General features: G+C 37.5%; 1 protein-coding gene across 4 annotated transcripts in view; it reads left to right on the forward strand.

Annotated features, from left to right (window-relative positions):
* Positions 1–12748, forward strand: part of ANK2 (ankyrin 2) — a 249644-nt gene extending 236896 nt beyond the window's left edge. For all 4 annotated transcript variants that reach the window (XM_063108814.1, XM_063108813.1, XM_063108815.1 and 1 more), the window contains 7 exons: positions 1179–1470; positions 3854–3946; positions 4448–4531; positions 4643–4807; positions 5833–6015; positions 7532–7623; positions 10490–12748. In XM_063108814.1, coding sequence (XP_062964884.1) covers positions 1179–1470; positions 3854–3946; positions 4448–4531; positions 4643–4807; positions 5833–6015; positions 7532–7623; positions 10490–10673 — 1093 coding nt within the window. In that variant the 3' untranslated portion in view covers positions 10674–12748. The remainder of the gene's footprint in view (positions 1–1178; positions 1471–3853; positions 3947–4447; positions 4532–4642; positions 4808–5832; positions 6016–7531; positions 7624–10489) is intronic.
* Positions 12749–12992: the final 244 nt, after the last annotated feature.

Consider the following 12992-nt stretch of genomic DNA (forward strand, 5'->3'; position numbering starts at 1 on the left):
CCCGCAGTGTATTTCAACAAGGCTATGAGGTGGCTAACTATGAAAATATAAATATAACACAAATTATGCACATGGAATAAAAGACCATTAAAATGTGAGGTGGGGTGGGCTTGGGGTGGGAATAAAGAAAAGTCTAGAGAGCTTTCGACTGAAGGAAGCTGCAGAGCACAGTTCAGCTCAGAACTTAAGTTCTGGGCTTTATGGAAGCAAAGGAGAAAGAGAGTTGTTTAAATGACACTGGTTGTCCGGAAAAAGAAAACAGAGCATGAGAAAAGGAAACATGTCCCTAACCCTGAAATCTGAGAATAGTATGTCAATGAGATTGCATTACAGCATTTCTTCATCATAAAGTGAGTTTTGTTCTGGGGTCACTGGAGTATGAGAAGAAGGTGAAATGGGTAATGAAATGACCTCTCCTTCCACTGAGCCACCTGTCCCCCACCAACCTGTAGGTTTTAGAGGAGACCATAAGAAGAGGTAAGGAGAAGAAAGAAGGACAAAGGAAAAGAGGGGAAGAAAAGGAGGGGATATCCGAGAGGCACTTTTGGCACTTACTATCTATGGAGTGACAGAAAATTTCATTAAATACGAAAAAAGGAGCAGAAAAAGCAAAGAATTTTCTTATTTAGAAATTGAGATTATGAAAGGTTCCATTGATGTAATTCCAAACTGTATCAATATAAAAAGTTTCAGTGTCAACAGATCCCTCTATTATGTAATACAGTTTTTTAGAGATAAAATAAGAATCTCCCTATATTTACAATTATGATACTATATTAATAGGGGTATTTATTTAATTCTGCCAAATTTTGATTCTTGCTCCAAAAGCCTTATTATCTACAAATCTTTGTTGTGTAAAACTCCTCAGATCCTCTATATTACCTTGAGCTATCAAAGAAAAGATGAAATTATAATTTACACACTTAGGAACAGGTTAGGAGACTAATACATTTTAAGATAATTTTCATGTTTGGACTTTATCACTCTGTCAATGCTAGATCAATAAGCTATAACACTATATTTTATCTTTTTCTTCAAATTTCATTTCTTGGCCAAATTTATAAAGCCTATTTTGATTATGATGGACTATGAAGTTGAACTCCATCTTCCTTTCCAATTGCTAGAGCAGGAGGACAAACGTGGATGCTCCTGGGGTATAATTGGCTTTTTCATTCCAGTGTGACAACCCCAGGAACAGAAGTGTCAGAGACTCAGAAGGCTACAGTAGTACCTGACTCTCCCAGCAAGACACCCGAGGAAATTAGTACCCCTCCTGAGGAGGAGCGGCTGTACCTCCAGACCCCAACGTCGAGCGAGCGCGGAGGCTCTCCCATTGTACAAGAACCCGAGGAGCCCCCAGAGCATGGGCAGGAGAGTTCTCCACGGAAAACCAGCCTCGTGATAGTGGAGTCTGCTGATGACCAACCACCAACCTTTGAAAGACACGATGAAGATTCAGCTTTCGAAAAGGTAAAACTTTCCTCTCTCTCCATTTCCTTGCCTACCTGTAACTAATAAAGCTACAAACCTTCCAGTTTCCATTTCTCTGTTGTTGTTGTTGTTGTTGTTTTCACTTCAAAACAAAAAGTTTTGCCAAATTAATTAACTTGGGTCGTGGGGAACCCCTGTCCCTTTCAAAGTCTGGCTGATGAATCCAAAAGAATTTGTACACGGTTCCAATGCTAGCTATTTGACCTTAAGGCCTAATTTTATCATTGGAAGCTCTCTTGCTATGAAAAATGAATGCTGTAGTGAAGCTATATATCTGATGTAGCTTTTCAAAATTAGTAAATTTAGATGTAAAGACTAGTGATAGGGATTAACAGAGTCTGGGCAAGTCTGCCTGGAGCTGGAGACAGCTGGATGTGCTGGAGCCTGCAGTCTTGCTAGATCTCCAAGCTGTCACGTGATGTGCACACAAACTGTGATATTGAGTGGGATTTAGCTCCCGAAACAAATTTTTCTCATTAGAGGAGGGATAATTTACAAATTATATTTCTTCAGATTTATTTTAGGAATGACTCAGAAAAAGAACCATGTGCCTAAACCTACTGCTGTTTCTAAATGTCCAAATGCCTGACGGGCATGAGATTGCATCACAGTATTTTCTTTATCATTAAGTGAGTCTTAAAGTTGTGAAGGGCTGGGAACCATCTTAAGAAATTTATTTAAACCATTTATTCTCAAAATGTGGTTTATGTGTAGCTCAGAATTAATTAGGGAGCTTCATCTCTCATCAGAACTCCTGGAGAGAAAGAATCCCTAGGAGAGGAATGGAAGCAAGAATCTGCATTTTAAATAACTCCCTAGATGAGTCTTTTACACTAAAAAGTGTGAGAATCTGTTTAATTTAAATTCGATGCAATATAAATTAAATTAGATATTATTTTTCCTTTGAAAATGAAATAGAATTCAAAAACATTTTCTATTTCAAAGTGTTTTTAAAGCATTAACATAAGGCTTAGTAGTAAAAGATGAGTTACATGAAAGAATTGAATTCTTTTGGGGAGAAAAAAGTGATACAATGTATCTTTGGGCTTAAGGCCTACACATGTTTTTATTCACTATGAGGGTGACATCTGCTAGCAGGACTGAACTAAAATTAGGAAAGATCCAGGCATATGAGAACTGTGTCCTGATTTTGGTAGTTATCTCACATAATTAATTCATTGCATGAATGGGCTTTTATTCCAAGTTTGCCTTTGCACAGAATTATTTATCTCTCAAGTTTTTGGCTTAAATGAATACTAGTAAAAATGTTTCATACGTGCTATCTGGGCTTAAAAATTACCAAATTTAGCCTATGCATCCATAGGCTAAGTGAAGTATAGTCTTGAAATAATTATCTGGATAATTCATGTATTTCATCTGTTCTATACACATAAATAAATTTTGATAAATAATTCTGCATTCCACATACTTTATACAGGTCTGTTCCTCTCATTCTTGATGAATATCCGATTCTCTCTCTTACGCTTCCTATGTCAACCCTTCACTTCTCGTGACCCTAACTTGAGTATCCAATTTCAATTACTTTTTCTTGCTGACCATATTTCTGGACAGTAGATACCAGGTTGTATTTAAAGTATAATTTGGTTTAGAATTTACATGTTTTCCTTTAGCAGAGAAGAATGTAGAAATATAAGTTGGGTATTTTAATATATGTTAAGCAAATTGAGTTTTCTTTTTTAAAAATAACATTCCATTAGGAAAGAGTGATTCGATCTAAATGACTCTAATCTAAAATTATGTTCTTAACCCCATCTCTGGCTTTGGGTCAAACCCATAACATCTGATTGGCCTCTGCATCTCAACTTGTCTGCAAAATGAGTCTAATATTATTCTTAGCTCACCTTTTTTGATGCCAGGGAGATGCACTATTGGTTAAATCATAGCTAGAGGAAATTTTGTCTTCCTACAGAAAGTTCTGCTAGAAACAGGAGATACTTCTATACCTTTGGGTTAGTAATTCTAAGCCTAAGCAGAGTGCCAGTGGCTTACACGTGTTTATTGTGCTGCTTGGTTTCTATGTTTACCTTCATTTATTTATTGGGAATTTAAGTGCATGAAGTCATATGGGCAAGCTGCTTATTTTGTTGGACAGATTTTGACAGATAGGTTCTCTGACAGTTGTCAGAATTCCAGGGTTTTTTTTTTTTTTTCATTTATTGAACAAAAAAAACTGTATTCTTGTTGAAGTTTGAGACCAGCATACACTTGTTTTCACCCCTACTTTTTCTTCAAAGCCTCCATGAATAAAACCTTCAGAATACAATGTAAGCTAAGACAGAAACTAGTAGTGAAGTCATTCCTTAGCATGTTAAACAAAATAATGCTTCCATGCTTCCATCAGGAGCTAACAGAGGAATTAGGTGAGCTGGAGGTCAGCTCAGACGAGGAGGCCATGGTAACTACCAGGGTTGTCCGCCGGCGAGTGATTATTCAGGTACCAGCTGTTAAATTACTGCACGTCAGGGACAGTTCTGTCCTCATACCCTTAGAGAGTGACTGACCTGGAGCAATGAAGGCTTGGCATGCTCCTTAGTAGTGCATGGCCGTTCAAAAGCAGACCCCTTAACTCTCCTAAGTTTTGTTTGTAAAGAAATGGCAGTGGTGATGACATGTGCAGCCTACCTCTGAGCGAGAGCACAAGCAGGAGCAAGATCTGGCTTCTTCAATTCCACCCGCCTCACCTCTCGCTTATCTGTTTTCGTTCGTTTGTTTTAAGTTTCATCTAACTTTGGTCAGATTCTCCTAAGCATGTTATTTATTACCCACTCGCTTTTTTTGCTTTTAAACAAACTACTTGACAGGATTTTGCATCTCAGCCAATGCTTCTCAACATCACCCTTGATTTTCTAACATTCCTCACAGTATGAGCACTTGGGAGTCATTCCTCAGAATCAGTGCCTAACACTGAAGTGACTTTCTTTCCCCAACTATTTAGGGAGATGATATGCCTGACATACCCCCTGAAACAGTCACAGAAGAAGAATACGTTGATGAGCACGGACACACCGTGGTGAAGAAGGTATTACCTCGTGTGTCTCAACATGGTTGATTTCAAACATCCTGTTCAGAATTCATCAAGACCATGGTACCGTAACTCAAAAATAAGATGCATAAATAAAATATCTTCCAGGTTACTAGGAAAGTCATTAGGCGGTATGTATCCTCTGAAGGCACAGAGAAAGAAGAGATTACGATGCAGGGAACGCCACAGGAACCTGTCAACATCGAGGAAGGGGATGGCTATTCCAAAGTTATAAAGCGCGTCATATTGAAAAGTGACATTGAACAGTCAGAGGTGAGACCACCTAATTCTCCAAAACGCATTTCATGGGGAGAAGCAAAATAGATCTCAAGCAAGATGGATGAGATTGTTTATTGACACTGGCCTCCCTTCTCCCTTTTAAATGGCACCCTGCTTTTAGTTGCACATTCTTCTTTTTTTTTTTTTTTCATGATTCTGTGTAATTTTAAACAACCATCAGGGATGTTTGTAGCCATTCTACTCATTGTCTTTGTTTGATCTTTTCTATTTCTATTTTCTGTTTAATTCATAGTTCACCACAGCAGAAATCCAAAGGTCAAATTCTAAAAGAATAAAATCCCACTTGCTAGGCAAGCAGTCTGTTATGAAGAGACTGTGTACGAATGTATTTTGGTGCTTGCGCCTGGTTGGCACATCAGCCTTCCGAAGGCCGCTTTAGATAGATATTCAATATTCAAACTTCCACATTTCAGAGTCACTGAAATCAGGATCTAGAAACTTCTTGATTTACAGTTTTATTTCTTTCTGTTTTACTTCCCTATTTTAGGGACATATTTGTTCTTGACATATAATTTGTGAAATTCTCACCATTTTTCATTTATTCACATCCTCAAAATCTTATGTGGTAGACATGAAGTTCTCTAGAAATCTACTTTGCAATTTCTCATAGCTTTTAGAGTTCCTCCTTTGGGGGTTAATTTTATCTTTATAATGCCAAAAGAATCACTCAAACATGGGAATAGAGAGTTTACCCACAGGTTGATACATCTACATTGCACTGAGCAATGAGTGGGTTTCATTATTCACAAAACTGTCGAATTTTTGTTCAAGTGACTAATTGAGGTCAAATTGGTGTGGTGGAGATATAGTCATTATATAGATATTACCAATTGATTATAATTTTTTTTTCTAACTCTGCTTTCAAATACTGTTTTCTGGAAGGCCAGTACATCATAATAACATTGTAGTTTCATTTTTGGTTTTCTTACATAGAGAAATTCATCATTGTTACATTTTATCAGTCAGAAATTGTGTATTATGTGTCCTTCATTCATTAGGTAACGTTGTCTGAGCCCAGCATTTTGTCCAGTACCTCACAATTTCAGGCTGAACCAGTGGAAGGCCGTAGAGTCAGCAAAGTTGTTAAAACAACTATGGTACGTGGAGAGAGGATGGAGAAACATCTGGGGGATTCTAGCTTAGCCACTGACCTTCCTTCAGCCAAAGATGACTTTGAAGAGGTATAGAAGCATCATTTTGTCCTTTTTTGTGTTTATTTTATGTTTGCTTCGTGTTTGAAAAGAAAATTGTTTGTCGTTGTGTCATTTCATGCATGAACTCGTGGAAGGGTGCAGAATAATTCAAGAGCATGGAATTCTTGTACTTGTGATTGTACAGTGGAGTAATGTTTCTTCAAACTGTAGTGTTCATTGGTATCACCTTAAGAGATTTTAAAAATCCCGATGACCAGGATTCGTTTCTGCTGAATCAGACTCAGAATCCCTGGAGTTGGGGCATGATTATACATTTGTTTAAAAGTTGCAGAAATGCCTTACCCTCTCAATTAATAAGGGAAAGAAGTAAAGATGTTGCAAATTATCTTTGCTAGCTAATATTCTCAAGTACCGCCAATGACAGGCATTAAAGAATTCAGATATATCCCATATCCATATGTTTACAAAGCATTTATAATTATTTAAGTTCTGGTTTCTAACAATCAGAAAATGGGGCAACAGTGAAAGATCCATAAACCTTTACTAAAATCAAAAAATTCTGCATACTTATAAAACAAATTTTATAAGTTAGTAGCAAGCTAATTTGGCAGTAAAACTTGACATAAACTGTCATGGAGCTATTATAACATGAAGTTTCTTTTATCCTACTTAGAGTGAATATTCCTATGATTTAATGTTGATATAAAATGGATTTGATTACAGGATGCTGTCTCCACCTCCTCTGTGGAGGATATACATGATATTACCTTATAATATCAGTATGTAATGCTAGTAATATACAGTTTATATGACATACTACCTTTCTAAGATCCAAAAGGAAAACAAAAATCTGAATTTTAAAACACATCTGACCCCAAGGTTTTGACTAAGGGATCATGGACATGTGGAAAAATCTACAGAGTATTTTTGCTATTGAAATGTTTCGAAGTGTGTCCTCTATTATATCTACAACATATGAGGGTACTTCAAAAACTTCATGGAAAGATTCATATTATTTTTTAATTCGGTTTTTCCACAAACATTTTAAAGTATCCTTGTATATTGAGATTATGTATGAATGAATTTGAATATTAAAAGCATTCTTATTTAAATACTTTTAGTTTTCACATTTTGACCACTGGCAACCTTAGACTATCAAAAGGTAAAACATCTGAGTTATACATTTTGGGCATGGTTTGTTTGTTTGATTTTTTGCCTCTGGTCATTATATTTATAATTAGAGTCTCCACTGTAGAAAGGAGCAGGGAGATTAAATTAAGAAGGAAATTGAAAGTCAATCAGCCTGGATGTTAGTTTGCAGCTTTTGTAAGGTAATATAAAAATCTCGCTTACAAATAGGAAAGAACTAAGAGACTTTTGTTGAATACAACTCAAAACTTAGATTCACTACTCGGAGTTATTTTTATTTGTCCTTTCAGGTATATCTTTTCATACAGACCATAAATTAAGCAAAGCAATAGGTTGTTTTAAAGTCTGTGGTTGATGATGAATTTTGTCTTGTTTTCCTTTTTTCTTACTTCAGGCTTTGAGTTACACAGGTAACCACATGAAAGTCCACTTCCCCAGTTTAGTAGAGAATGAAATTTTGAAAGAGGATGGATCAATAATTAAAAGGTTTGGGTTAGCATGGAGTGATGCTTTGTCAACTAACACCATAAACATTTTTCCAATTTTAAGAAAAGGGCCGAGCCCTTACACTTACCCTAAAAGCCCTCAGTTACTGCTGACTGTTCCTGTGTTATGAGGCCTTGGTCCAGTGGTGGATCTGCAGTGTGTCATACCTGGAGTGTCCCCTTGACTTTTTTAAAGTAATACTAAGATGTAGTGATAGTGAGACTCGTGCTTACACAATCTGACTCCCTGGGTTCTGGAAAGCCATCAATTCAGTTGAAGCCAGTCAGCTAGGATAATCCATTGTGTTGGTAGGTTTGGAGAGCACAGGAAGAGGGATCTAATCAGTAGCTCACAAATTAATTTTGCAAGGCAGCTGTGCTTGCCACTATACCACCAGTGCTACAAATTAATTTTGTGACCAGCTACATTCAGCTCAATATTTGTAAATCATGACTTTGAATGGTACATGCTTTTTTGTTTGTTTGTTTTTTGACAAGCTGTTTCATGATTCTGCATGTGAGTGGCAAATAACATGAGCATGAGTTTGATACCCATGAACCTAAGTAGACCTAGCAATGTGGAAACCAGGGGCTTTAAGATACGTAAGTGTCATGAAGGCAGTAAGCACACATTTTTATGCATGAAAAGGGGGCTGGCTATGAGGCGCTCAGTCCGCCCCTGCCTCCATCATGGATTGGATGTGGAAACCGGGGTGCTGCTTCCTTGTTCTCACTGCTAGCAGCACTGTAAGAATCTGGATTAATAAAATGTGCTCAGCTTCTCAGTGAAAAGACACAATGGAAATCCGATTTACTATTGTGCTTTTCACTTCATTGAAAAGGGGAGAAAGATTGTCATTTATATTACTCTGCAAAGCTATTTTAAGGCTCTAGAACATAATAATTAGAACAGCAAAATTAAAGGTTCTCTCACAATTCCACCCTCCAATCAAATCTGAAAAACAGCAGCAGCTAGGAATTTAAAAGAGTGTAATTACTCTCTTTGAACTTTAAAAGTACGATATGAATTAAGGATAAAATGCTTTTTATACTCTGAACTTTTAAGTCTTTTATCCAGTTATTCAGATGAAACCACATAAATCATGCAAACGCTAGCATCATGGGATCTTTAAATGGGAATAGATTTAGAGACCAATTAATTCGAAGTTCTCAATGACAGCTGGTGAATTTGAAGGCAGGGATATAAACAACTTGATCAAGTTCTCATAGCTAGTTAGTTATGGAAATCTGCTCATGACGTTCAACACTTTGTCTTATACATTGCTGAAGACATTGTGTCATATACCTGTGCGTGTTCACAAACACTCATCTACATTTGCCTGCACAGAACACCAGGAACTGTCCTATGACAGAGGCTTATCCCCTTAGGTCAATGCTGTAAAGGCTTCTGAAGATCTTGGCAGAAATAGTCAGATACTTGTCTTTTGGGAGGAAAAAAGTAATGGATGGTGAATAGCTAGAAAAACATAATCCGATTTCAGTTATTGGAATCAAATCTGATGTTTTCATTAAGAGGAACAAATTTAAGTTTGCTTTTAGATGCAAAATAATTCACGTAGTATCAAAGGAAAAGGGAGAGGAAGGGAACAAGAGGAGAGGGAAGAAGGAAATGAGGATGTCCAAAAGAAAGCTGAAAGTTCTTGGCTGAAGTAAGTCATTTTTAAAAAATCAAGATGATCTTATCAAACACATAGAGATTTTGGAAGACAGGCAGAACTTCCAGCTTCTGAACACTAGGAATCTGTAAGGAAAATACTGGGTAAAGCTACAAAAACTGGTCATCTCCTAGGGGTTTTCCGTGAAGACAGCGTGGTGGTTACGGACTCCGGCTCTGGGAGCTTTGACTCTTGGCCTCACCACATGCTAATTCTGTCATGTTTTGTTTGGGGTATTGCTTAAATTCTCTATGATTCAGTTTCCTTATTTGTTATAATAATAGTGCCTGGCACACAACACATTTATCAAATATTTGTGGAGTAAAGTAATATATTCATGAGTAGACAGTGAGAAGAAGTGGGAGTGAACAAATTACAATATAATCATTTTCAAGTAGGGACGCAGGAAAATAATGGTAGGAAATACAGTGGTAAGTTGTAGCCACCAGTCTGGTGGCGGAGGCAGGTGAGCGGCGGCTGCTCGGGGCAGTAGATGCGCAGATGAGTGACGCGCGTGGCTCTGAGGCTGCAGAGGAAGGCCGGTCTCTCCACAGTTTCTTCCTTCTCCCCCGCCCCCATCTCCAGATGAAGCCTCCGGGGCCAGGGCAGACCTGAAATCTCTTGTTGGCAGTCACCTTCTTGTGTATTGATAAAATATTTCAGTTTTTAAAGGTCTTATGGGAAAGTTCTCTTAGAACCCAAGTTTGGGAAGTTTGGGTCAGGATGTGAGTCTAAAAATCAAGCTGTCAACTAAGGTCTTTTAATGAATTAAAATAAAACTCCCTTTTCTTAACCTTGTCGAAAGGTACGGTTGGAACCACTATTTCGGGATGATCCGAGCTCTTTTAAATCAGTTCAACTTAATCAAAACATGAATGCTATATGGTTTCTTTTTGAGAGAATCAAATTAAGCATGGTTCCATTTATTTGAACTATTTCTTAAAAATTTAAAAAAGACTCCTTGTTTGAAAATACACTTTTTAAAATCTCATGAATCATTTCAGATAGGTGTGCCATATTTACAAAAGACATGAAAAGATGTCTATAGTTGTTATAATACGAGTAGCTTGGTATAGACACATCTAGAGGTAAGACCATTAAGTACATAAATGCAATGGTGACCCTCGTACCGAGCGGCTGCTTTTAGCAGTGAGGAAAGAGCATCATTCTCTCTCGTCTGCTTTCCTCCAGGACAACAATGAGTAAAGCCAGTACACAGAAGAGGGCTGTGGTGAAGGACCAGCATGGACAACGCATTGACTTGGAGCACCTGGAGGATGTACCAGAAGCACTAGACCAGGATGACCTCCAGCGCGACCTCCAGCAGCTCCTTCGGCATTTCTGCCAGGAGGACTTGAAGCAAGAGGCCAAATGAGGGGCTGCCTAATTCTCACACGGAAACCACACAATCACTCAATATGCAATTTCCCATTTTGGTAGAGGAGTGACCTAAAACTGACCTAATTTATGGGATACCCTGACATTTCCACTGTTGGCAAATATACTCCATTCATTTTAGTTTTCCCCCATCCTCTTTAACTATAAGCTAATTTGTGACCAAAGATAGCATCCTTCATTCTGGATGCTGTATCCACTACTTTGTTGTGTCTGTGCTAACCTGGGAACTGGCCACTTCCATTGATCCTTGCTTCTGCAAAAGCTCCATGAAAATCCATTGATCAGAAGAACTTCACCTGCAGACCTCTTCAAATGACAATGTATAGAAATCCTTCAAAGGGATATCCTTGTACAATGTATATAGCTGAAATGCTCAGATGAACAACATATTAAAATTAAAACCACTGCCTATTATAACTACACTGGGCATCACGGAATAAAAATCCTCTAGAAATTGCCGAATGATGGTTAATTAAGATATTGCTAACACAATCAAATGATAATACAGTTCTGCAAAAGAAGCACTTCACACCTACCATGTCCTTAGAACTTCCAGAGTAGCCACTGCTCCTAGTTAAAGATGGGTTAATAACCTTGAAGAACTGCCCCAAATAAGAAGTGATTGCTGGTGCTGGCCAGCTATGATCTGTGACTCCAACAGCCAGTCTGAGGGTGGGGAAGAAAGGAGCAGAAGGCAAGCGGAACGAGACTGAGCTATTCCATTGCTAGCAGCTACATCCTGTGGCATTCTAGCATCTTCAGGTCTTCTAGATTTCGGACACGTTGGCAGGGTATTTTAAAAGCTATAACTACTGTAGTTTTCCAGTTTTCATTGCTGCTTTAGCAAACCACACTGTCTTACTGGTGGTTCTTTCTTCTGGCCACTGCACTGTAGATAATTCATTGGAAACAAGATCTCCCCATTACATAAACTCCTTCACTATGTTGGAGTGGTTTCTTTTTTTCTTTTCCAGGTTTCTATCTTCTCTAATACCTGCATGTGGCATTTAAAAATCAAAATCACAGTCAAAAACCCCTCTTCTAGTCACATTAATGTTTTTTGTTTTTTGGGTTTTTTTTACCCTGAGTGAGCACTTTTCACTTTCCAGCTAGGTCTGTTTTTCAGCTTGCAGACAAGATTGAGAAATCCCTGAAAATTTGGTTTTGGTTAAAAGTTTTGGTTTACTTATCTGAAATCCCAACTCCCTTGGAAACTCTTAAGTGCTTTGTGCACTTTCGTATTTGTTTCAAAGAAGGGATTATAACATTCTGAATGATTCCCATGTCCTATTCCTTATCCCTCTAGTGGTTGAAGCTGTGTAGCATTTTAACATATATATATTCACAAATATATTCATATAAACAGTATACATTTTGGATCAGTTATTTGTTAAAGAAAAGTATATTCAATGAAAATGAAATTTTAAAAAGATACAGAGTCTATCCTCCAGGGATTGAACGTTTTCCAATTATCTGGTCTTTTCCTGTTGTGCAAAAATGACTCATTGCTCCGAATGTCAAAAACAAATGCAACCAACAATGGCACTTCATCATTTAGAGCAATGTTGCCAAGAGAGAAAATTTCCTGGGAGGGAGGCTTCCCACAAGCCAAATCTCCTGAACCTCAAATGCTAGCACTTTTTGGCAGTTGGATAGGAAATAAAACATTCTTTGGCAGCCAAAATGAGAGGCCCATGGTGAAACTTTTTGAAACACACTATGGCCTTCTTGTCAAAACCTTCACTGGAGCTCAAGAGAAGCATTTCTGTTGTGTTATTTGCAGTGCAGATGATGTCTGTGTAACAGCATAATGGTTATTCACCTTTTTTTGATTTTGATTTTTGCTGTGTTATCAAAAAACTTGAATACTGTGAGAAGAAGTGAATTTTCAGTTGATGAATCAGCATCTTGTTCCCATGGTGATAACACTAATTGAATATATCTATGAGGGCATGTATTAGTTAATGGAAAAAAATACAACACTAACAATACATAGCTGCAATGTGTACAATGGCTGATTTAATTAAATAAAATGTACAAGTGTTAAATGTGGCAACGGTGATTTGTTCTTCTTTATCGCAAATCTGTGATTTCAAGAGAAAAAGATTAGTAAGGGGATGAGACAGATTTGAAGCCAGCACAAAGACACAAATTACTTTTTTTCTTATTGTTTTTATTTAGTAACTTAATATGCTGTGTGTCCTGGGATAAACAGGAAGATTTTGTCTCAGCCCTCAAGGAATTTTTATTGTTATTGTTATGCAAAAGGAGAAAACAAGGATTTATTTTCAGATTG

The sequence above is a fragment of the Cynocephalus volans genome, chromosome 9 (assembly GCF_027409185.1).
Source record: "Cynocephalus volans isolate mCynVol1 chromosome 9, mCynVol1.pri, whole genome shotgun sequence".
Taxonomy (NCBI): domain Eukaryota; kingdom Metazoa; phylum Chordata; class Mammalia; order Dermoptera; family Cynocephalidae; genus Cynocephalus; species Cynocephalus volans.